The sequence below is a fragment of the Leuresthes tenuis genome, unplaced genomic scaffold (assembly GCF_036924035.1).
Source record: "Leuresthes tenuis unplaced genomic scaffold, fLeuTen1.0.hap1 SCAF_20, whole genome shotgun sequence".
In the NCBI taxonomy this organism is placed as follows: Eukaryota; Metazoa; Chordata; class Actinopteri; order Atheriniformes; family Atherinopsidae; genus Leuresthes; species Leuresthes tenuis.
The window spans coordinates 2,830,944-2,853,019 of record NW_027325374.1 but is presented as its reverse complement, the minus strand read 5'-3'; the positions used below and the strand labels follow the sequence as shown (position 1 = coordinate 2,853,019).

The 22,076-nt window shown below is 41.8% G+C and overlaps 2 protein-coding genes across 3 annotated transcripts in view; one reads left to right on the top strand and one right to left on the bottom strand.

The window, feature by feature from the left end:
• LOC140278884 (uncharacterized) overlaps positions 1 to 22,076 on the top strand; it is a 243,468-nt gene that overhangs the window by 93,708 nt on the left and 127,684 nt on the right. The window lies entirely within an intron of this gene.
• rnf213b (ring finger protein 213b) overlaps positions 1 to 22,076 on the bottom strand; it is a 47,504-nt gene that overhangs the window by 5,744 nt on the left and 19,684 nt on the right. For both annotated transcript variants that reach the window (XM_072373509.1, XM_072373510.1), the window contains exons 28-59: positions 21,871 to 22,007; positions 20,231 to 20,329; positions 20,031 to 20,143; positions 19,830 to 19,943; positions 19,397 to 19,455; positions 19,155 to 19,311; positions 18,891 to 19,026; positions 17,582 to 17,770; positions 17,027 to 17,160; positions 16,752 to 16,927; positions 16,078 to 16,284; positions 15,787 to 15,974; positions 15,592 to 15,712; positions 15,072 to 15,172; positions 14,733 to 14,912; positions 13,762 to 13,907; positions 13,578 to 13,677; positions 12,066 to 12,177; positions 11,703 to 11,901; positions 11,394 to 11,581; positions 10,168 to 10,290; positions 9,430 to 9,531; positions 7,976 to 8,218; positions 7,238 to 7,322; positions 6,838 to 6,872; positions 6,649 to 6,752; positions 4,409 to 4,553; positions 4,169 to 4,325; positions 3,983 to 4,077; positions 3,613 to 3,861; positions 1,630 to 1,762; positions 1,462 to 1,545 (exon numbers count right to left, since the gene is read on the bottom strand). In XM_072373509.1, the coding sequence (XP_072229610.1) occupies positions 1,462 to 1,545; positions 1,630 to 1,762; positions 3,613 to 3,861; positions 3,983 to 4,077; positions 4,169 to 4,325; positions 4,409 to 4,553; positions 6,649 to 6,752; positions 6,838 to 6,872; positions 7,238 to 7,322; positions 7,976 to 8,218; positions 9,430 to 9,531; positions 10,168 to 10,290; positions 11,394 to 11,581; positions 11,703 to 11,901; positions 12,066 to 12,177; positions 13,578 to 13,677; positions 13,762 to 13,907; positions 14,733 to 14,912; positions 15,072 to 15,172; positions 15,592 to 15,712; positions 15,787 to 15,974; positions 16,078 to 16,284; positions 16,752 to 16,927; positions 17,027 to 17,160; positions 17,582 to 17,770; positions 18,891 to 19,026; positions 19,155 to 19,311; positions 19,397 to 19,455; positions 19,830 to 19,943; positions 20,031 to 20,143; positions 20,231 to 20,329; positions 21,871 to 22,007 (4,411 nt within the window). The remainder of the gene's footprint in view (positions 1 to 1,461; positions 1,546 to 1,629; positions 1,763 to 3,612; positions 3,862 to 3,982; positions 4,078 to 4,168; positions 4,326 to 4,408; positions 4,554 to 6,648; positions 6,753 to 6,837; positions 6,873 to 7,237; positions 7,323 to 7,975; positions 8,219 to 9,429; positions 9,532 to 10,167; positions 10,291 to 11,393; positions 11,582 to 11,702; positions 11,902 to 12,065; positions 12,178 to 13,577; positions 13,678 to 13,761; positions 13,908 to 14,732; positions 14,913 to 15,071; positions 15,173 to 15,591; positions 15,713 to 15,786; positions 15,975 to 16,077; positions 16,285 to 16,751; positions 16,928 to 17,026; positions 17,161 to 17,581; positions 17,771 to 18,890; positions 19,027 to 19,154; positions 19,312 to 19,396; positions 19,456 to 19,829; positions 19,944 to 20,030; positions 20,144 to 20,230; positions 20,330 to 21,870; positions 22,008 to 22,076) is intronic.

The following is a 22,076-nucleotide window of genomic DNA, read 5'->3' as shown; positions in this document are numbered from 1 at the left end:
TAGCATGAAAATTATGACAAAAGGTTAAAATCACACAACATGGTTCAAGGTTTACAACTTAAGTGCACATATGGGTTGCATCTGATCGTAGGTTATCAGGGATTTAACTCAGTTATTATGAGTGTTCAATCAGTTTTTAGTACAAAAGCGTTTCTCACTCAGTATTATTCAATATCTAATGGCTCACAGTTATCCCTGTGCACAGACTTCTCTCCAAAGAGAACGAGGAAGTCTGCAGGGCTTCAGAACTGCTGCAGATGTTATTGTAACACCCACAGGTGAAGACTGCATCCTGTCTGCAGAGCCCACATGGAACCTCAGCAGAAGCAGTGCCAAAAACAAGAATAAATGTTTAAAAAGTATGCACTGTAGGCAGTGCCTACAATCAGGCATGAAGGACTCCCCAGTCTGTGGAAATGTCAGAAGCAGAAGTGATGCAGTGTAAAAATCAACAACATTAACCTGCTATGAAATTTTTTAAACACTCTTTTGGTGGCCGTGTTTAATTGTCCAAACCGAGAGCAAACCAACTGCTGGTAAGACACGGACTATTCATCCACCAAACCTTTGTTTGTTCGATGTCATGTGGGAAAGAACAGAGGTGGAATAAGGAGGGGGGGGGGGTGAGGTAGATCCACCTCATATACATGTCTGAGTCAGCAAATGAGGTAGTAACAGAGGTGGAAGGATTTAGGGACTCAGCAGATTCCACAAATTCAGCTCGATGCGTTTTAGCACACATCGTAGAGGCGCTGAGCGGCTTCTGACTGTTACGTGTGAATTAGCAAAGATGAACGGCAGGGTTAACAGTTAACTGGGACGTGTTTTTTGCTCGAATAAATGCAACTGATATGCGAAAATGGCTTCTTACAAGAAGGAGTTTCCAGCTGTTCGTGTTTTTGTTGTTCAATTTCTTTATGTTTGTTTTGTTCACATCGATGCACCATAATTTCAGTGTCTGAGTCCATTTATTCATGCAGAAAATAACTATCCAGCTGCTGTAAGGTCATTATTCGGCAACATTTTGTGCTTTAATGGCTCATTCTCACTTTGATCCCGAACCAAGGAAACAACCAAACTGAAAGTAGGAAGTTTCATGAAGTTTTGTGAATAAAAAGTAGTTTTTGTTGCAGCCTGCAAGCCGGGTCACAACATTTAGTTTATGTAAAACATTGTGTTTAAAATGGAAAAATGCTTTAAAACTTTAATTCAAACACAAACTAAAAGTTGTCAGAACAAATTAAAACAATGAATTGATACTTTTAATCATGTTTTTTTCCAGCTCATGTTTAGTTTAAAGACACATGATCTTATTTGTTCCCCTTTATAATCCCTTTAAATCACTTCTTTTAGCTTTATGGGGATGGCAGAGGTGAATTGGCAAGCTTTATAATGGAATGATATTTCTAAACACAGATATAATCATTTTTCAGGGTGAAATGTTAAAGGACACATGCTTACAGTTGTTTGCCAACTCTGCTCTGAGGCAGTTCCACACTCTGATGAATCTGTGCACCCTCTCAGTCAGTGTCTTCTTCTGGTACCCTGATGAGGATGAGGAGAAGACTCAGTTTGTGTCTGAACACAAGTGTTTTGGTTCTGCTTCTTGGTTAAAGAGGGCTGTAATACCTGCAGGTATCTGCTGCAACTTCTGAGCGATGGTCTGAGGCGTGGAGCCTGACGTCAGCGGGAACACCCTCAGCAGGTCTGACTGCAAAGCAGCCAGCTCAGGCAGGTGCCGCAACTGCCGAACACAGTGTATCTGAGACAAAAGCACACACAGAGTCAGTGCAAGGGCTTCATTCTGACCCTAATATGACAACAAACACAATGTTAAAGAAAATAAAGACTTTTTCTGTGACTGAAAGCATATCCAGGTGTCTGAAATGACACAACGCAACCCCGGCACTCTGTGTGGGGCTGAAAATATCTAATCTGATGAAACATTATATTTTGGAAAGTACTGTTACGTTACGATCACAGCTCAAAGTAGAATTATCCAGATTTGTCTATGTCTAATATTTGCTTTACAATCAACATCAAATCCTCATCACCAGGTGGATAGTTCCCTTCACCTAAGACAGAAATAAAGTAATAATGTTTTAACAATGTTCTTTGATCAGTTAGATCAAGAATACCAAATGAAAGCTTGTTCACGGCTTGATAAACTTCCTAAGCTATAACATTATTTGAGCTATTCTGAATGTTAAACTCTAAAAGGTCAAACAGCCGACATGCGATGGAGGAACTACGACATGATTTTCAACAGCCGCTTGAATGTCGGTTACGTTACTTTACTGCTATCTGTGGTACAGCGTTTTACCAACCTGGGCCAGTTCAAGAGGGAACCCAAAAGAAGGATGATACCAGCTGTTGGCAGCTGCACCACAAACGAGGAAAAGGTAAGTATTTAAGAATGAAACTGCCGTGCAGTCAGTGTGAGCTTTGTGTGCTGGATAAGCTCTCTGACCTGGAAACTCTCATATAATGTAATGTAATAACTTACATTTAAAAGCTAAATCAATCAGCCTCCTCTGCACTGGATTCAAATAAATTTACTGGGGGTTTACTTCAGGGAGGACTGCTGATCTTAACAGACAGGAGCTTGGGTAGTGAGTCACTTCACGCCTTAAAACAGGCAGATCTGAACAGAAGTTTAACCTCTTAAGACCAAAGCTTGAATCTTTTATGCATTTTTACATTTATTTTTGGCTAACTGAGAAGAGTAAAACTTAAGTATAAAATCAAGTCAACAGCTTTGAATGGGGAGTAGTTTTTGAGAAAAAATACCTAAGATGGGGATCTGGGTCTATCTTATGAGAGCAGAAGGGTACATTCATGTTAAAAAATATCTCTAATTTAATATGTAAATGTCATGGAGTCATGTCATGTGCTTAATCACAGAGGCAGCTCCTGGTGTGTGAGGCAGGTGCAGCTGCAGCTCATTATCCACGCTCACCATAAATATCTGTTTGCTTCTTCCACTCCTCGCTGCACTCACTGCACCATCTATACAGTCAGTCAAACTGCCTCTTAGTGTCTTTGCTTCCAAGTCTTTTCTAATCTTGTTTGGTTAACAGATTTCCCAGAGCCCTGCCTTGCCACCATCCCAGGCTGCCCTGGACTACACACTGAATGTTACAGAATAGGAAGCTCAAGTACAAGCCTTCCAAGTTAAGCCACGCCAAACTTTGGATTAAACATCCTTTACTACTGTAAATAAATCTGCCTCAACTGATATTTGCCGTTGAGTCTACTGTTGAATCCTGGATCCACTAAAACCTGTGACAGTAAAGGCTTAAAGTCATGCAACAAATTTAGAAAGACAAATAAACAACACAGAGTCTGAGCAAAGTCACAAACCCAAAAGACTCAAACAACGAGGACAAGTGTATACAAAAGATAATAAAACCAGGGTAAAAAAGTTTTGGTTGAGGAAGAAAACCTCAGCCTCTCTTCATCCAACAGCTCAGAACATTTAATTCACCCATCTGAGCAACCTTACATGAAACTAAACAAATCTGCAATAAGCCTCAGAAGTTTCCTACCAATAAAACGTCTAAATGTGTTGCTTTCAGCCTGCTTATAGAACGCTCTGAGGGTGGTTTATACCTTCTTAATAAACAAGCAGAGCAGAGATAAAGGGTGGCGTCCCTGCATCTCTCCCACCAGCTGGGAGAAGCGCTCCACTGTCATCGTCTCACGTAGAGTCCAGAAGGAAGAGCAATGTGTCGGGCAGTTTGAGGGGAGGCCCAGCATCTTCCCAGGATCCCCGAAGAGAAGCGTCATCAGGGGGCTTCCAGCGAGTCCATCATCACTGCTGATTCTGTCCTGAGCTTCGGACAGATTCTTCTGCAAATTCTGAGAGCAGAAGAAAGAAAACGTATCACCCTGAATCAGAAAGTGTCTCGGTGTGGCTCTTACACGGGAAAATGTCAAGAAAACTACTAAATGCAGATTTTAGAGACATTGTGCTCCCTACTTTCAGTACTGGGTTGATGGCAGAATCACAGACGAGTTTCTCCCACCGCTGCCGGCCCTGTCTGGAGGACAGATCAGGCGTCGCTCCACGCTGACCTGCATTGATGTAAAGCACAGCTGATGACACATATTTCCTCAGTGACCCGTAGAAACAGCCATCTATAAGCTGTTGTAAAGTCAGTTTCACCTGTTGGGAATCTTGTCAGAATCAAATGAACTGTAACTGCCGTGTTGTCCGTGTTCTGATCCAGAGTCTGTCCCAGCACCTTCACGTCCTTTTCCAGGTGGTTCCACAGGAAGCTGAAGACATCAGACGGCGTGGGATGAATCATGACCTCAACGCTCTACAACGAACCAGAAACACAGGCTTCATCACATGGTGCAAGCTTTTAAAAGCAGCGATGAGTAAAATCAGAGCCAGTCTCACTCTCTGATTTCTTATGGCGCCTTGAAGCATGGCGAGGTGCGTTAGCAGCCTCAGGATGCAGGACTGGGCAGAGGTCATCTGTCTTTCTGGAGCTTCAGACCGGCGTCGAGCCTCGCCAAGAATGTGTCCGGTCCGAGTCTGATCTCTGACGTTTCAAACAAACGGGAACGGATTAAAATCATAAAACAACTGCACAACCCTGAGAAAGAAACCACTCATAAAGGATGTTCGTTTAGTAGAAAAACAAAAATCAGATATGACGCTAAACTATCTTACAGCTGAACATTCTGTCTTTGTAAAACGCACCGACCCTAAATATCTGTACAAAGTCTAAATGTGCAAATGAGTCTTCAGTTAAAAGTTAAAATGTGGCCTAAACAAGAGAGCTGTCAGTGGAAACAGTGGAAAGGCATTATAAAACTCCCACAACAAGGTAATTAAACTCAGATTATGGTAAAAGATGTTGGTTGCTCCCAGTCAGCTGGGTCTGAAATGTGGGAAGGTTGTAAAAGTCAAAGAGTCATGACAGAAAACTCAGGGGAACATGTCTGAAGTAGAAAACGTACCACAGAAACTAACTGAAGGAAACAGGATTTCCATTTAGAAAATCCAAATATTAACATTACTAAAGTACACCCCGGTCCAAAAAAGTTGTAAATAAAAAAAAAAAAATGCAATGATTTTCAGTCCTGATAAACTAGTATTTAATTTGGAATTGAAACATAAAACACATCATATGTTGAAAGTGAGACATTTTACTGTTTCATCTTCAACACGTCTCAGAAAAGTTGGGACAGGAGCAACAACGGCTGGAAAAGTGAGTGGTGCTGAAAAACAGTATTGGATAGGAACATGTTGCAGCTAATTAGGATCATTTGCAACAGGTCAGTAATGGAAAAAATATTAGTTTATAAGATTTTAAATTGATTGTATTCTGTGTTTATTTAGATTTCACACAATGTGTCAGGATTCACTGACACTTTATGTTTTTAAATATGTGTTGTCTCGTCATTTCCGGTTTTATTTTGAAATATTAACTTCCCTCTCGTTTCAGGTATCTTGCCCTTCCTCCCGTGTCAAATATCTGATTCTCTTCCCTGATTCCCAGGTGTTTCCACCTGTTCCTCTTGGCTCCCCGTGTGTTCAAATAGTCTGCGTCTCCCTTGTCTTGTGCCAGTGTGTCGCTACAACCTTATGAGAGTTCGTCATCCTCGCCACTTCCAGTGTTCCATAGTCACGATTACCTTGTCCTCTGAAGCTGAGCGTTCCTCCTTCAGAGATCTTTTGTTTGTGAAGTTTTGAACCACAGTCATAGTTTAGATTCGTTTAAAGTTCATGGTCTGTTTTGGTTTCCTCCATTTGTGCGTGATCTTTGGTTTATACTGTTTCATAGCCCCTCCGTTAAAGGAGCGGTTGCGTTTAGTGATTTGTAATTTCAAAGAGCCTCCATTAGACGGAGAGTGTTTTGTTTTCTGTAAAGAAAACGCTGCCTCCGCTCGGGGCGTCATTTGTTTGTTCTGCCTCATTAGACTAGTGCGTAGAGTTTAAAGATAATCTTTTATAGTCTTTCGTTTTCCTCCTGGCGTGGAGTGAGTTTCATTTTCATTAAGTTTTATAGTTACACCAGCCTCAAGCCTAATTATTGAGGATAGTGTATCAGGATTTAATAGCCCCTTGTTTTCTCTGTCAGGAGACCCATAAGAGGTTTATTTAATAAACTGTCTTATACTGAAAGACCCTGCATCTGTGTCCTGTGTCCTCTGACACAACGTACCACCCTTTTTGGAACAGGGGTTATAAAACACTGAGACTGGTCATTCCACATTTGTTTGCCAGGGGTTGTGTCACGTTTAGAGTTATGTTTTGTCTTGTTTTCAGGTTTCTAGGTTAATTTCAGTCATGACTCAAGTCACCAGTTTTCTTTCACAGCTGCACCCCATCACTAATCACCTCCCCATAGTATTTAGTTTGCAGGTTTCCCTCATTCATAGCAGAATCCTCACCTTACTCCCATGGTTCTTGTTCAGTTTTGTCAGGTCAGGTTTTGCCTTTTGGTTTTTCATAGTCTCGTTTTGTTTTGTTTTCACAGTTTAAGATTATTGTTCTTGCCTTTTTGTCTTTTTGTAATAAATCAAGTTTTTTGCCTGAGTTCTGCATCTGGGTCCTGCCTTCACACCACATACTCTGACAGGTTGTATTTGAAAAAGACAATAAAGCTGATTTGATGAAACAGATCAGACCTCTGTTGTGCCTGTTGAGTAAAGCCTTGCACTGGGATATGTCTTTCTCCACCGATCGGAAGCCCACAGTCGGTGCATCTTGATTTAACCACCGGTCTTCCACACTATGAGATGATTGGACATGAATTAATTCATATATTTTTATTTTTCAATACTCAATGTTATATTCGGGCAAATAAAAACACTTACTTCTCCCACAAAGCACACATGTCCGTTGCCACAGGCTAAAAATGAAGAAAGGCAAAACATTCAGCATTTAATTCATCTCTGCAGGTGTTTACAGAAAGTCCTTGTTCTGGCTCTAAATACTAGATTCAAACTAAACGAGGAGTTTCTCTGGATGTGAGGAACTTTGGAGGTATTTTAAGACTTTAACCCACACATAAAAAAGGCTTCATAATGCCTTATTTTACCTGAATTTACTGGCAAAATGAATACTTCCTTTTAAAAGTAATTATTCTCTTCTCACCACTGTCGACAACTGCTGCTAAAACTGTTTGGCTAGTTTATGTAAATTGAGATAACTTTTTATTTGTTACAACGAATTGTCTGAAAATATATCTATAATAAAAATGATGTGAAGACTTACTGTACATCTGGAGTTTCTTTTCTCTGTTTAACCACTGTCTGACTTCACTTGAGTGATCTTCCGGCATGGTCGGCAGATAAGAGTTCTTAGAGAAAATAAATGAGTTGAGTTTATATGTAACAGAAAAACAATAAAAAATAAATAAATTATGGAAGCACAAGACTATCGCCGGTTAAATACAGGTTAAAAACCCCCTTCCCTGAACACACCTACCTGTCCAACCTGGGCCTGTAATCACACATGTCCGCAGGTTATAAACCAAAAGATTTTAAGTTATAACATTATTTTTTCTCCATTATTTAAACACACAAATTGTTCATCGGCTCACTTGGAAAACTTCCTGTTCTCCCAAAGGCCTTTTCCCTTTTGGTCATAATACAGCTGAAATAAGTCTGAGCTGGCTTTAGACAGCCAAGAGTTCACAGTCTGAGAGCGTTATCACACCAGGATAGTCCGGGGGACTCGGTTTGATTGGGTGGGATATTTTGGTTTGGTTTACTTTCACAACCACTTTTCAAAGTGGACCGAACCGCCTGGACCTTAAGCAGTTATAACACCTGCTTGTTTGGGGAAGTATTGCCCGAAAGAAAAGCCGGTTTGTCCGTTGGCCGGGACCGAAAAAGCAGTGTGAAAGCGTCCAAAGTGGTCCTGCATATCAGATGCAGATTGACATTATTTGCAGGATCAAGAGTGAGCCTTAAAAAATGCATAAAGAGATCAAGAAAAAAGGCATCTTACGGTGACATTCTCAGGCTGGAACGCTATCTGATGAAGAGGAACCAGGAGATGATTCCCACTGAGCAGCACAGAGTCCAGATGGACCAGCAGCTCCAGGACGGTTTGTCTCTGAGCTGACTGATCAGAGCTGATGCAGAGACGTGAGCCCGGTCCACCAATCCGATTGGACAGCAGAGATGTGCAGAACTCCTTGAACTCCCTGGAGTCGATGTTTCTGAGGAGAGCTTCCAGTCTCATTCTTTCCTGTTGGTTCATACAGAGCCAAATGTAGACTTTTTAATACCGAATGTGGACAGCACCGTCTTGCTTTTCAATAAAAGAATTTAGATTTGAAGCGCTTCTCATTTGTCTAATTTTATCTTCTCATTACTATTACCGTACCACTTATAAAATCAATATATATATGTTGTCATCTGACAGCAAAATGAAAGTTCAGTACAGCAGAAGGCTGCAATAACTTTTAATTGTTTCTTTATCAAGTCCTCTGCTCACACTACAAGTGAAAGAGATAAAGTAAATGAGATAAAGGGTTTGTCCATAAGCATGGCTTCTCTCAGACTCCTGGAGTTCAACATTAAAATATCAATATGAAGAAATATGACAATAATTTTAATGCTTTACTGTGAGGCAGATCTTATTCTACAATGCAGTGACTGAGATACACAATGAAAACCTTTTTCAGCTTTCATGTGAGACTAGGGATGCACCGATTCGCTTTTTTCACCTCCGATACCGATATCTGAGGCTTAGTATCAACCGATACGATCCGATAACAATATCTGAGGTTTAGTATCGGGTCGATATGATCCGATACCGATATCTGAGGTTTAGTATCAACCGATACGATCCGATAACAATATCTGAGGTTTAGTATCGGGTCGATACAATCCGATAACGATATCTGAGGTTTAGTATCGGGTCGATACGATCCGATAACGATACAGAAAAACAGAGCGGAATTATAGTAACAAACTGTAAGTTTCATTGTGTGGAAAAGACTGGAATCATTCTTTTGTGCAAGGCCACATCAGACCTGACTTAAACATTTCTTTCCTATTTCTAAAAAAACATAAACAGATATAAACGTACTGAATTACTTAGTTATTTATCAATTGTGCACCAGTAAAACAATCTTAACCATAAAAATATAACAAGGGTTACTGGTTCAGTCAGTGCAATCAGCTCTTCATATAGTTTAGTGCAAATGGGAATTAAACATCCATTACAAAAGCATCTGAACGAAACAATAGCTGCTAAATGAATAAGCAGTTCTGGGGCATTAAGGGAGCTTGATACCATTCTGCTGCCATAATGCTGGACAAGACAAGGGGAAAAAAAGAAAAGAAAAGAATTAGACTGAATAGATCGGCCTATTGTCAGCGATACCGGATCTAGAATTGTCTTCAATATCGGTAACACGCTGTGATGTGTGACATCACATTAGATGTACGTACCTGTTGTGAGGGACGTATGTTGGGGTCAGGCGACTTGTAGCGGCAGGTGACGTGTCTGAACAAGGCCAGAGCCACGAGGTTGAACTGAGCGCCTCTCAGCTTCTGCAGAGCAATCACAAAGCTCACATTACAGCTGAGCTGATACAAATAAATACACAGTTTTGCTTCAACTACACCAAGTAAATATGTTTATCTGCTATAAACTTAATCACTAGTGCCCTAAAAATACCGACCAAAACACACAACAGACATCAGTAGCACTCACAATAACTTAAGAGAAACCACAATCAAACAATTAAAATGATTAAAAACACTGTAATTACACGTCCTTAAATATCATTACTGTGGAAACTAAATCAAATCATGTCCTCGACCAGCTCAGGCGTTAATGACTCCTCTTGGAACTAAATAAATGTGCCTGAAGTTAAATAACTTTACTGGCTCTGCACTGTGTGTATGTAGCAACATGATTACCACCATCATGTTGTGTTGTTCTACATGAAGAGCACATAATGACTTAATAATGGCTAACCACGTGTTGGTTCAGTGTGTTGTTGATTTGCTGACTTATGAATCATATTCATAATGTAAATGCTGACCTCTGGTGGTCATTATGAGGCACAGCAGCAACATCAGACATCTCAGAGGCCCTTATGTTTCTGATGTGTCGACTGTTCTCAAACTAAATCAACTAAACATCTTCATCATCAACCTTCTTGTCAGAGGACTCATTCTCACCTGCAATTCTGCCACAAAGGTGTCAGACCTGTTCTCCAGTAGAACCTGGGCCACCGTGTTTTTCATGGCTCTGTAGGGCGTCCCGCAGCAGAGGAAGTGGTCCACATTAGTTGGAATCATCCTCTTTGAGAAAAAAAATAGATTTGAATTAAAAGAACAGTTAAAACTTTCTGGCTACAGCCTCATCGGGAACATTTAGTCTATTCTGATAAATCCCTGTTATGGTTACATGATTGATTATGAGCAAATTGTGATGTTTAATCAAAATGCACATCATTGTGTAAAAGTATTGATCCACCCTCATTTCTTTATATGAAAAACAGCAAATAGGTGCCAAGATTTGTACAAGCAGCTTTAAAGTGAATATCTGGTCTGAGCTCCTTTATCCTCCAACACAGCCTGAACCCTCTGAGACAAGCTTTCTGTCATTTCTTTAAGGAGTCTTCAGGAATAGTTCTCCAGGCTTCTTGAAGGACATCCCAAAGCTCTTCTTTGGATGTGGGCTGCCTTTTGTTCCGTTCTCTGTCAGATGATCCCACACTGCTTCAATAATGTTGAGGTCCGGGCTCTGGGGAGGATTCATCCCTCCATAAGACCTGTTGCCACTGATTTTCAGTCCACTTCTTGTGTCATTTGGCACAGCTCAGCCTTTTCTCCCTGTTTCCCTTCCTTAAGAACGGCTTCTTGACAGCCACCCTTCCATGGAGACCATTTCTGATGAGGCTTGGGCCAACAGTAGATGGATCAGCTGAAGGTCCAGATGCATCTCTCAGGTCCTGTCAGGTCTTTGCTGGATTTTTTCCTCTTTCTTAAGGACATCACTTTCAGATCCTGTTCATCTGCTGTAGATAGTTTTTTAGGCCTGACACTTCTTCTTTTGTCCTCCACTTGTCCAGTTTCCTCAAATGTTTTAAGGACACACTGCACACCATGCTGAGATATGCCAAGTTTTCAGCTAATAGCTCTTTGGGAATCACCTTGTTGCTGCAGAAATCCTATTTTCTGTCTGTCAAACTGTGTTTTCTTTGCTGTTTTTCATAGAAACATGGATGGTGACAAATTTTTAAAGCCAAAAACATGACTTTCTGCCTTAATATTACTCACAATGGGATTATCAGACATTTTCAAGGACTTTATTGGTGCTGCAGCTTGACCTGAGACTAAACCAGTGCCACTTGAGGTCACTTCAAATGGTTTTTCCTCAGTATATGTTTAGATATTTCTACCTGAAGTCGGAGCAGCTCTGCAGGGAAAATCCACCTCCAGGTTGGTCTGTTCATCAGGGACAGTATGCAGTCCGTACCGGAGCATCTGTGGAGGGCTCGCAGCAGGTAAACCCTGAACCAGTCGTTACCACAGTACTCAAGCACCGCCCTCACCTGCCGCAGGTACTCTGCACCCTCCTCCTCTCCACCTTTTCATAAGAAACAAAAGGAAACATGGCAACATCCTCACTTATTTCCCAACTTCGGTCAATTTGCACATCTGGAGAGCATTAACAGCTATGATCCAGAGGTGATTTAAGTCAAACACACCTTGAAGTGTGGCCCTCATCAGCAGCTTAGCAGCAGAGCTCAGGCAGATTCTCAGCCTGGCTGCGTTGAGCAGGAACTCTGCCGGGTCCTCCTGCCTGTCCGCAGTCTGTTTCCTGGCGATCCTGCTCAGGAACATGATCTCCGCCTGCTGCTCTGCGCTCTGCTCTGCATCTCTCGCTTTAGAGCACAACAGAGAGTCCTGAGAGAAAAATATAGAACAAATACAAATGAGAGAAGGCTGATTTCTGCTAAATGCAAGTGAACCATAAAATATACATGATCCAATGATACAGAAATAAAACATTATGATGATAACGTTCAAACAAAAAGCCCCGATGAAGCAGAGAAGTTGTTATAGTTCACCTGGAAGCAGTTCACAAACAGCAGATAGAGTTCAGTGCGGTCCTCTTTGTCTAGAATGTACTCCTCCAGATTTTTCAGGTAGGCCTGAATGTGAGTCTTCACCTGCTCAAAACTAAAAAAAAAAAAGCACAGTTAGCTGGAAAAGTGTCCTCAGGTCATGATTCCTGCCTCCCGTCTGTTATCGCTCACACTGTCACCTGGAATTAGCTCACAGGTCCGACTTCCTGGATTGGTTTGTGAGAAACTTTAATGATGGCCGCCACAGCAAATAAAGACCCAAACACCAAGAATCACATCAAGCGGACCTGACACCAAGCTCAAGATTAGCTTCTCCAAACAATTTGTAATCATTTCAGAACGAATAAGAGCTTTTTCTTGGGAGATTTGGGGCGACGTCTCTTCTGATTGGTCAAATTCTCGAAGGCTTGCAGACGTGGTGAAACTCTGACAAAAACACAACTTTTTCGACAATGACAACAGTCCAAATTCAGTCGTTGATGTTGAAGTCAGAATCGGATCCAGAATATAAAACTGAGCCAAACGACGAACCATCACAACAAAGCTTACAGCCTGACGTCTCTGTGTGGTAAACATGCTCAGACTGTCGTCTTTCAGTTCCCGTGTTAATAGGTGCAGATGTGGGAAGTGTTGTAAAATGCCAGCTGAGGCAGAAAACATCTGCTCTAAGAACTAGAAAACTACAAACTCCTTCGTTGTTAACTGAGACTTTTCTTTCGACACAACATGTGAAGTTTGTGTTTCTGAGCGGTCGTAGAAACAACAAATGGATACTTTCAGTTGCCCCGTGGACAAATGCATTGACACAAAATACCCTTTATCCCCTGAGCTGCGTTTTCACTCAGTGTAACCATGTTATTTGTACTAAATTGTACTAAAACAACACAGACATTGTAAACAGTTTTACTCCTCGGCTGAGGTTCAGACTCATGTCCTTTTAGTGTTGGAACAGCCTCGACTTTCAGTTTCAGTCTCTTTGCAAAGACAGCGTCAAACTGGTTCTTATTCATAAAACTGTCATCAGTGAAGTTTAGGAAACAAATCCAAACCTTCTCCCGACTGTTGCTGGCCAGGAAAAACAAAACCACTGAGCCAAGTTCGCCAAGTCTGAAAGGAGTCACCCTGCTCTCACAATAAAAACGCATTTTGTTCAGGACATTTCCGACAAATGAAGAGAAGTGGTGATGAAAAACTCCTGGCTGGGGCACACTGCCTGGACTATTTGACCATATCAGGAAATCCATCAACTATGACATGATGGTGGCTAGGTTTCTAAAAAAAAAAAAAATCCTCTCAGAGAGAGTTTGAGTTTACTGGATAAAACAATTTGCTTCAGCATAAAAATATTAAAACATGCATGTACCTCCTTTTTTAAATTTGTGGTGATAATATGTTGTTTTAACACAGCAGATAAGACAGAAAACATGTTAAAACGTGCCATAGGCCCTTTGAATTTAAAGCTAATCAGTACTTCCTCCACCCCTTCTTCCTCACCTGTACTGCAGCAGCAGTTTGGGCAGCACCGACCGGACCACCGGGCTATTATCCACACACTCCAAGAAGGGAGTGAGCTCTCTGGTGCGGTAAACATCTCCTGCATCACATGACAGGACAACAATCTGTTATCAGCTCATAATCCACTATCTGCTGACCATCACTGACTCGTTTTTCTACTGACCGTTAGCAGAGACAAGTAAGGAGAAGAGCAGCTCCACCAACCCATCTTCAGGCTGCCGCTCCTCTGACAAACAGAACCTGGACACCACTTCCAGGAAGAAGGAGTTACAGCAGCGTCTGATGGCTGCCTGCTGCTCGAGTGCTGCCCTGAAAGCAAAGAGGAGGGAAACTGAGGCTGTCAAGATGCTTCACCACCATGTTTTCTAACAAAACATTACTCTGCTACAAAAAATATCAACAGCCACAACAAGAGAACACGTTGCTGAATCCATCTGTTAGTATTATAATTAGTGTACTTTATTAATTAGCGGTGGATCAGATTTCAGCACAATATCAGCTTGTTAATCAGCAGATTTTGCATACAGTTACAGTACAATTCAGTTACTCCCGGTTAAGTCCATCTTTCTCCACCTCTTCTCTTTCCTACTATATTTGACTGTTTTTAGGCAAACAAAACTAAGTCTAACCAGGCAACAAAGCTGTGAAAGTGACACATAATGGGGGAGCATCCATCGTTCCCAGCCCAGAACTTTACTTTATCTGTACTCAAATATGAACAGAATACAAACAACTGTAAAAACACATCATGAGGAGATTTAAAACTACTAAAAGAGGGAAGTTGTGATGCTGCTGCAGTGGTATAATTAAACCCTGACAGTAAAACAGTTTAAAGAAAAGTGATATTCACACAACCACTGAGCAACTGTTGTTGAGGGAAAACTGAGACCCAATAAGGACTGTTACACTGAGTTATAAGCTACCACCTTTCATGAACTCTGCATTCTGGAGCAAGACTGAATTAAGCTTGATGAACATTAAACTAAAAAGAAACAAATGTCTGAAAGACTGAATGGAGTCACTTTAACAGACTGATGAAGACATTAATGTTCCATATCCTGAGTGAAAAAAGGCTCAACTTTCTGTGAATGTTAATGGCTCACCACAAAGTTTAACATCATTATTTGCACTTACTTGACTTTGTGAGAAACGGTCGAGGTGAAGTTGTTTGGCAGCTCAGCCCTGCAGATGGGGCAGGAACGGCTGTGTTGTGCGATGCAGCGCTGAAGACACCGCAGGCACACAATGTGCTGACAGGGCAGAAGGGACGGCTCAGTGAACTCCATCAGACAAACTGAGCAAGACATACCAAACCTTTGCAGAAAAGAGAGATTCGTCACTTAACTGTGAAAGAAGATTAGAGCTAATGCTGAAATTATACATCATAGTCCAGCAGTCTGTAGAGGATCCACCTCAGTTAGACCCTCCTATCAAATAAAATGCTGAATTCATTGTTTAAAGACAGAACCTGACCTCAGCTCTCTGCTGATGCAGTCATCGTGGAATGAATTGAGGATGCGAATCAGCTGCTGCAGCGTGTCCACACTTCTGATATCAGGTGACTCCTGCATCAGCTGTTAGAGAAAAAACACGCAAAGAAGTTGTCTTTTGTGTCTTTGTTCATAACTACAAAAGTTCAACCTTTATTGTAGCTATTAAACTGTAGACAGGTGTAAAAATGCAGCCCCTTTCAGACATGACATGCGTAACATTAACTGCATCACTGGACTGTAAAGGCAACAACATTCAGCCACTCAGTCATTGGTCACTTTTACATTAAGGCCTCTCAGTTTTATTCAAATATAGAAATTAAATTCTTTAATTCATTTTATTCAATTAGCCAAAAAAACCAGAGGTCGGGTTTTGTGGTGAATCAGATTTCAGCACAATATCAGCTCGTTAATTAGATCTTTAAATCAGCTTTTTCGGTTCAAAATCATGGACATTTTATAGGGAAGTTCAAGTCAAAAACATTGAAAACATAAATACATACGTTCAGATGAAGGTTGCAGTGTTTGACAGCCAGTTCTTTCAATTTCAAGTCATCCTGTTTGACTTTAAAGATAACATGCTGGATGAAAGATGCAACAACCAGAATCCCCTGCCACAGTGACCTGAAAGGGCAGATGACGTTATAAATGAACCGACACACAGAGTAAAAAGCTGCTCTACATCTTGTCAGTCTCACCTGATGGAGTCCAGATGCTGCAAACAGGCAGGACTACAGAGGGCGGCGTATTTCTGACCGAACACTCTGTCGAAACAAGGCTGCAGTAACTCCACTCTGCTCACAAAAGACTCGCACTCGTGCAGGGACGTCACAGTCAGGAGTTTGGTCTGCTCAACACAGATTCCAAGAGCTAAAACATCCTCCACCTGCCGGAAATAAAACACATCAGGATACAAAGAAATTCAGCGGTAACGAAACATTTTAATGATGATCAGAATGTTTAGAAAGACACCAAAAGGTCATTTTCACCATCTCATGCTGCTCCATCCTCTTCGACCCCTGCTGAAGAACATCTGTGGCTAACTGAGGCTGCAAAAGAAATATGTGGCAGAGTGTGTCGAGTCTGGCTGCAAAGTGTTTGTCAGCGGCCATTATCCAGGCAGGAGACAGGTCGGCGGTGGCTCCCATGGATGCTTGGAGCTCAGACACACAGCTCTGCATGGCTCTGGTGCAAATCTGTGTGTGATAAGCATGATCAACACCACTGTAAATGTGCCAGGGTTACTAAACAGGTTCATCTTATCCACAAATTATCCATAAACAGAAGATAATTTGGCTATTAAATAAATAATAAAAGAACAAGATATAAAAGTAAAAAGAAAAGAAAACGATGGTGGGTAGTTGTTGGATAGTTTACTTTTGGTTGCTGCTTTTTCTAAAGATTTCTAAGATGGTACTTTAAGCGTTTCTGCGTTTCCAGGCTTTTCATCCGTCTTGTAGAGTAAAATTCTGGGAGCGCTCTGACTGATATTTAGTGCAGGTAGGACACTGACTGCTCTGAGGTACTTCACTACCCTTCAAAACAACAGAAATGTCCCTTTAATGGGGGCAGATTCCTATTGAGAATGCCTCCCAAAGGATCTTTTCCATGTCCTGACACTGTGTCTCCTTTAATCTGAAAGTATGGATATAATAATGTCTACCTTGAGCTCGTCCTTTGACTTTATCTTTGAAGACAGCAGCAGGAAGTCTTGCAGGTAAAGGAGGCCGTGCTCCCATCGCTCCTCTTCTGACAGTTTCTGGATGTGACTGCCCAGCCTGCTGCTGTTGAAGGTGCTCACAAACTGGAGAATCCTCTCTGAGCCACCCTCTTTTGTCACTGTGCAGCAGTTTAAAAAGCCAGGAGAACAAATCTGTTTTACACTACAGTATACGTGCTTCAGCATCTGATAGCCACTTTACACATTCAGCCACATACCTGGCATGAATTCAGATTCTTCCCACAGGCTTTCGAGGTGTGCTCTGATGAGCCAGCTGAACGGGGCCAGGCACGGCTGTTCTTCACCATCCAACACAAAGAAGTGCTGCACCAGCACCTCCTGGTCTGACTCACTGGAGAATATAAAAACAGATAAATTAAGGTGAGCCAAATATGAGCCAAAGAAACACGCTCACTCACAAATGAATGACTATCTGGTTACAATCGCACATCTGAGATCTCCAACGCCTGAAGTGAGCAGCTGATTTTCATACTAAATGTGGTGAAAATGTGGGGAAGTAAAGACTCGAACCAACTCATAGTGACTAGACAAACACCAAAGCTAATGAGGTGGTGACTACTGACAGTAGTGTGAGGCTGTTATTCTGATCTGTAGCAGCTCCAACTCACAACCTACAGCTCCTAAAAGATTCCCCACTAAGATACGCAAAGGTAATCTCACAGGTAGAGTCCAGGCCTCATGAGGTCGGAGCTGTTTGGACGTCACATGAAGGCTCCTCAGTGTACACAAAAGTGGTGGAAAACAATCAATACCTTGGGTTTTGGAGAGGTGTCAGGTGTAAAATCTGTGAGTCTGCCAGGATGTCCATCCACAGCTGTATCAGGCCCTGGCTGAGCCTGTCATCAGAGAGCAGGTCCAGGTTGCCGTACCTGTCCATAACCTCCAACATGTTGGCCAAGATCGGCGTCACAGTGGTCTGAAGACAGCGCCACAGAGTATGTCTTCCACACAAAGACAAGACACTCCAGTCAGGTTTATACTCAGACTGACACGCACTAATTTCACTTTAGTTCACAGTTATTCAAAATGTTTGATCATTACAACTGAAATTATAACAAACATGATAATATGTTTCAATTAGGGCTGCAGCTATGCACTATTTCAATTCCAAGTAGATGCTTTGAATATTTACTGTCTGAAAATAATAATATGGTGAATTGAATTAGTATATTTCAGAGGAGGAACTGAACAAATGTCTCTTATTGTTAAACCAATGCTGGGTCCTGACCTGCAGCAGCATACACATACATGGAGTATATGGATCCTTCTTCTGTTAATGTACAGTGCTGTGCAAAAGTCGAGAGCAAACCCTCATTTCTGTCTATAACTCCAGGAAAACAGGAGATATATCAGATGGGATATATAATCCCTCCCATAAGGCTTCCTCCCAATTGGACTTGTCCAAAAAAACCTCAAAAGGGAGGCAACCAGGATCCTTATCTGACAAGATGATGCAACTCAGCTGATTTCTGCACCGAGCTCCCTCCAGATGGTGGAGCTCCTCCCCTTATTTCTAAGGCTGAGCCCAGCCACCTTCTCAAGGAATCTCATTTCAACACAGCCTGAACCCTCTGAGACAAGCTTTCTGTCATTTCTTTAAGGAGTCTTCAGGAATAGTTCTCCAGGCTTCTTGAAGGACATCCCAAAGCTCTTCTTTGGATGTGGGCTGCCTTTTGTTCCGTTCTCTGTCAGATGATCCCACACTGCTTCAATAATGTTGAGGTCCGGGCTCTGGGGAGGATTCATCCCTCCATAAGACCTGTTGCCACTGATTTTCAGTCCACTTCTTGTGTCATTTGGCACAGCTCAGCCTTTTCTCCCTGTTTCCCTTCCTTAAGAATGGCTTCTTGACAGCCACCCTTCCATGGAGACCATTTCTGATGAGGCTTTGGACTTGGAGAACAATTTCTTTTTAAATTTTTCTACTTTAAAATATTAGAAGAAAGTCTGGCTGCTTGGAAGCGAAACATGAAGGAAAGAGGAGTGGCTCAAACCTTTGCACCGCTCTGTAACTGTAACTCAGCTAATTATGAAGCAATTTACTGTCACATCAGATTTTACCTCAGAGTCCCCCCTTCCTGTAGAGCCTGGCGTTTCTTGGCCTCTAAGCTCACCCACTCTTTAGGAGCCCCCATCCATTCTTCTCTGTGTGCCAGAGCTTCAGCCAGTCTACTCACCAACAGCCTCTGAAAGTGAGCTTTAATAAACATCGCAGTTTAATACAAAATGTGCAGGAACGCTGAATACAGATGAGACTGTTGCTCCATAAACCCTCTGAGAGCTCTGCAGACACATCCTGATGTAAAATAAAAACAAAACATTCACCTCCTGTCTGTTTCTGACCAGCTGCCAGAAGAGTCAGAAGGATGTGCATCCGCTGCATGCTCCTGGATGCCACGGCGTCGGGGTCCCTCAGCAAACCCACAGCTTTTTGGATGCATGACCTCACTAAGGACAGGCTGTGCAGGTGTGCTCTTTCCACCTGGATGCAAACACACTCGTGATGTTCAATTTTCAAGACATTATCAATTAATCTCACATTACTACCACTTTATAAAATAACTCACATTTCTGTCTTCTTCTGAGTCGTCTCTTGTCCTCATTGCTTCATTATCTGACTGATTTTCTGTTGAAGACAAAGAAAACTGCTTATTTACAGGAAGAAAATGTAGTCCAGACTGTTTTACGAAGCCAAAATCAAGAAACGAGCTAAATATTGACTTAAGTTTGTACATATTTTCTTAGAATTTCATTTTACAATATTCACTTTTAAATATCACAGAAATATTAACCTACTGCAGGAATAATAATGTATAAGTAAATAAATAAAAAGCCAGACAGCCAGTATTTTATCTACTTTTTATGATTATTGTATCAGTTGTCATCCCTCAAAGAGTACAAAACGTTATCACTTATATTCTGCACAGATGTTTTCCACTGCAGAACTCCCATTAATGAAATAAAACCACTGTTGAAGCCCAGAAGGAGTGCAGCTCCTACCCGGCAGTGCAGGTTTGAGCAGGCTGCTAATGAGAGTTCCACAGAAAACCAACAGGTTCAGACTCATGTCCTCTGAATCCCTCAGGTCATCGATGTGCACTGAATGCCAGACTCCTTTGATGAAAAACAAAGTTTTTGTTACGTACATCATGCGGTAAAAAGGTGAGTTGCATTAACAACCTTCCTCCTCTTGGCTCTCACCTCCTTGAAAACCAATGTACTGGGACTGACTTGGGATCCTTGACACCTTCACAATGAAAATCACCCAACAGGTCCGGTCCTCCAGGGACATCATGTAATTCATGGTGCAGTACCTGTTGGCAAACACACCTGTCATGAAGAGAAGTGGCATGCATGAATATAAAACCAGATTTGTTCGGGAGCTTGACTTTGAGGCCTACTTTGCCGATGCAATGAGCTCATCACTGCACTGGGATTCCTCGAGGTCCATCTGGATTAACAGGATGTGAAGAGAGCAGGCAGCACCCTGGAGAAAGCCCCTGATATAGATAGATGAATAAGAACCATTACTGTGAATCAGCCCATTTTACTATTTCACCTTTCACTGTGTAACCGACCTGCATGGCATCGTGTCAATAATTCAGAGTAAGCCACACATTTGAATGTGGTATTACAGACAGCAAACACACACACTAAAAACTCAGGATGCACCGATCCGATATTTGTATCGGTACCGATATTGAAGAACATTCAGCCTAAAAGAACACGTCCCCCCTCTGTTCAATGAACTCCTCTGGCTGCCCTTAGCCGCCTGCATCAGATTCAAGTCCCTGATGTTAGCTACAAAGAGCTTAATGGAGCGGCTCCCATCTACTTGAATGCTCTTGCAAAGGCTTCTGTCCCAACTGGGTCCCTCCGTTGGTCCCAGGATTGTCGTCTAGCAGCTCCTACACCACGCCTAAGACAATCCAAACTCTGTTCATGTGTCGTCCCACGATGGTGGAATGAGCTACCGAGCGCTACCAGAACAGGGGCGTCCCTGTCTATCTTCAAGAAGCTCCTGAAAACCCAGCTCTTCAGAGAGCATCTCCTATCCCAGCACTTACCTTGTACTTCCCTACCCCCTCTATCTCTGCACTTTATCTTTCTGCACTTCCTTCTATGCCTGCACCCTATCTCTACTCTGTCCCCTCTGACAGAGTCGGACTCCTGGGTTCCTTCTATGTAGCTTATTGTTAGCTTTTATATAGCTGTTACATCTTCATTTGTAAGTCGCTTTGGATATAAGCGTCTGATAAATACAGAAACAGAACATAACAAACATTCTAGATCGGGTATCAGTGATAATGGGCCGATCTATTCTTTTTTTTTTTCCCCTTGTCCTGTTCAGCATTATGGCAGCAGAATTGTAATCTGAAAATCATTATGCCAAACACATTTTCACTTGTTGTAAAGCTCCCCTTGATGCCCAAGAACTGCTTATTTATTTATTTTTCTTGCAATAATTAACATGTAATAGAGCCGAACCTGACCGGGGGACAGGGAAAGAGGAAGAGCAAAGAAGAAGAAACGGAACAGAAATAGAAAGAAACAATCAGAGAAAACAATGAAAAGCCAGACAACCAGTCGCTACACCTGTAAAAACTAAACAGAATGATCCCAGTCTTTTCAACACAATGAAACCGTTTGTTACCATAATTCTGCGCTGTTTTTCTGTATCGGATCGGTTTTGGCCGATACTAAACCTCAGATATCTGTATCGGTATCTGAGATGAAAAAAGTGGATCGGTGCATCCCTACTAAAAACTATTTCCTGAAAACTGTTTTCATCAAAACCTTCAAATATCAAAGAAAATGCTGCTCTGAGCTCAACTTAACCAGCTGCGACCCCATAATGTTACTGCGAGAGTAGTCTCAAAGAGCCACGGCCCAATTTAACCCCCACGTATGTCCATTGCTTCTGTCTTTGTGAAGAAATGAAGCAGTGAAAAATGAATAGATGCATTTGAGGGTTAAAACAGGAAATATATAAAGGGGGAATATAAAAAAGCCATGTTGATGTCATCTGTATAGTTCCTACCGTATTTTATTGCAGAAGGAGACCTCGGTGTCAAACTGGTGGAGCGACAGCAGGAGAATCCTGTCTGTATGCAGTCCCAGAGCATGAGCTACAACTCTCACATCTGACCTCGTTAACAAGCTGGAAAATGTTGTAATCTAAGCAAAAAAACACAAAGCAGAGAATTCTCTCAACAGTTTGTGAAGATTGTTGAAGCACTGCTGAAT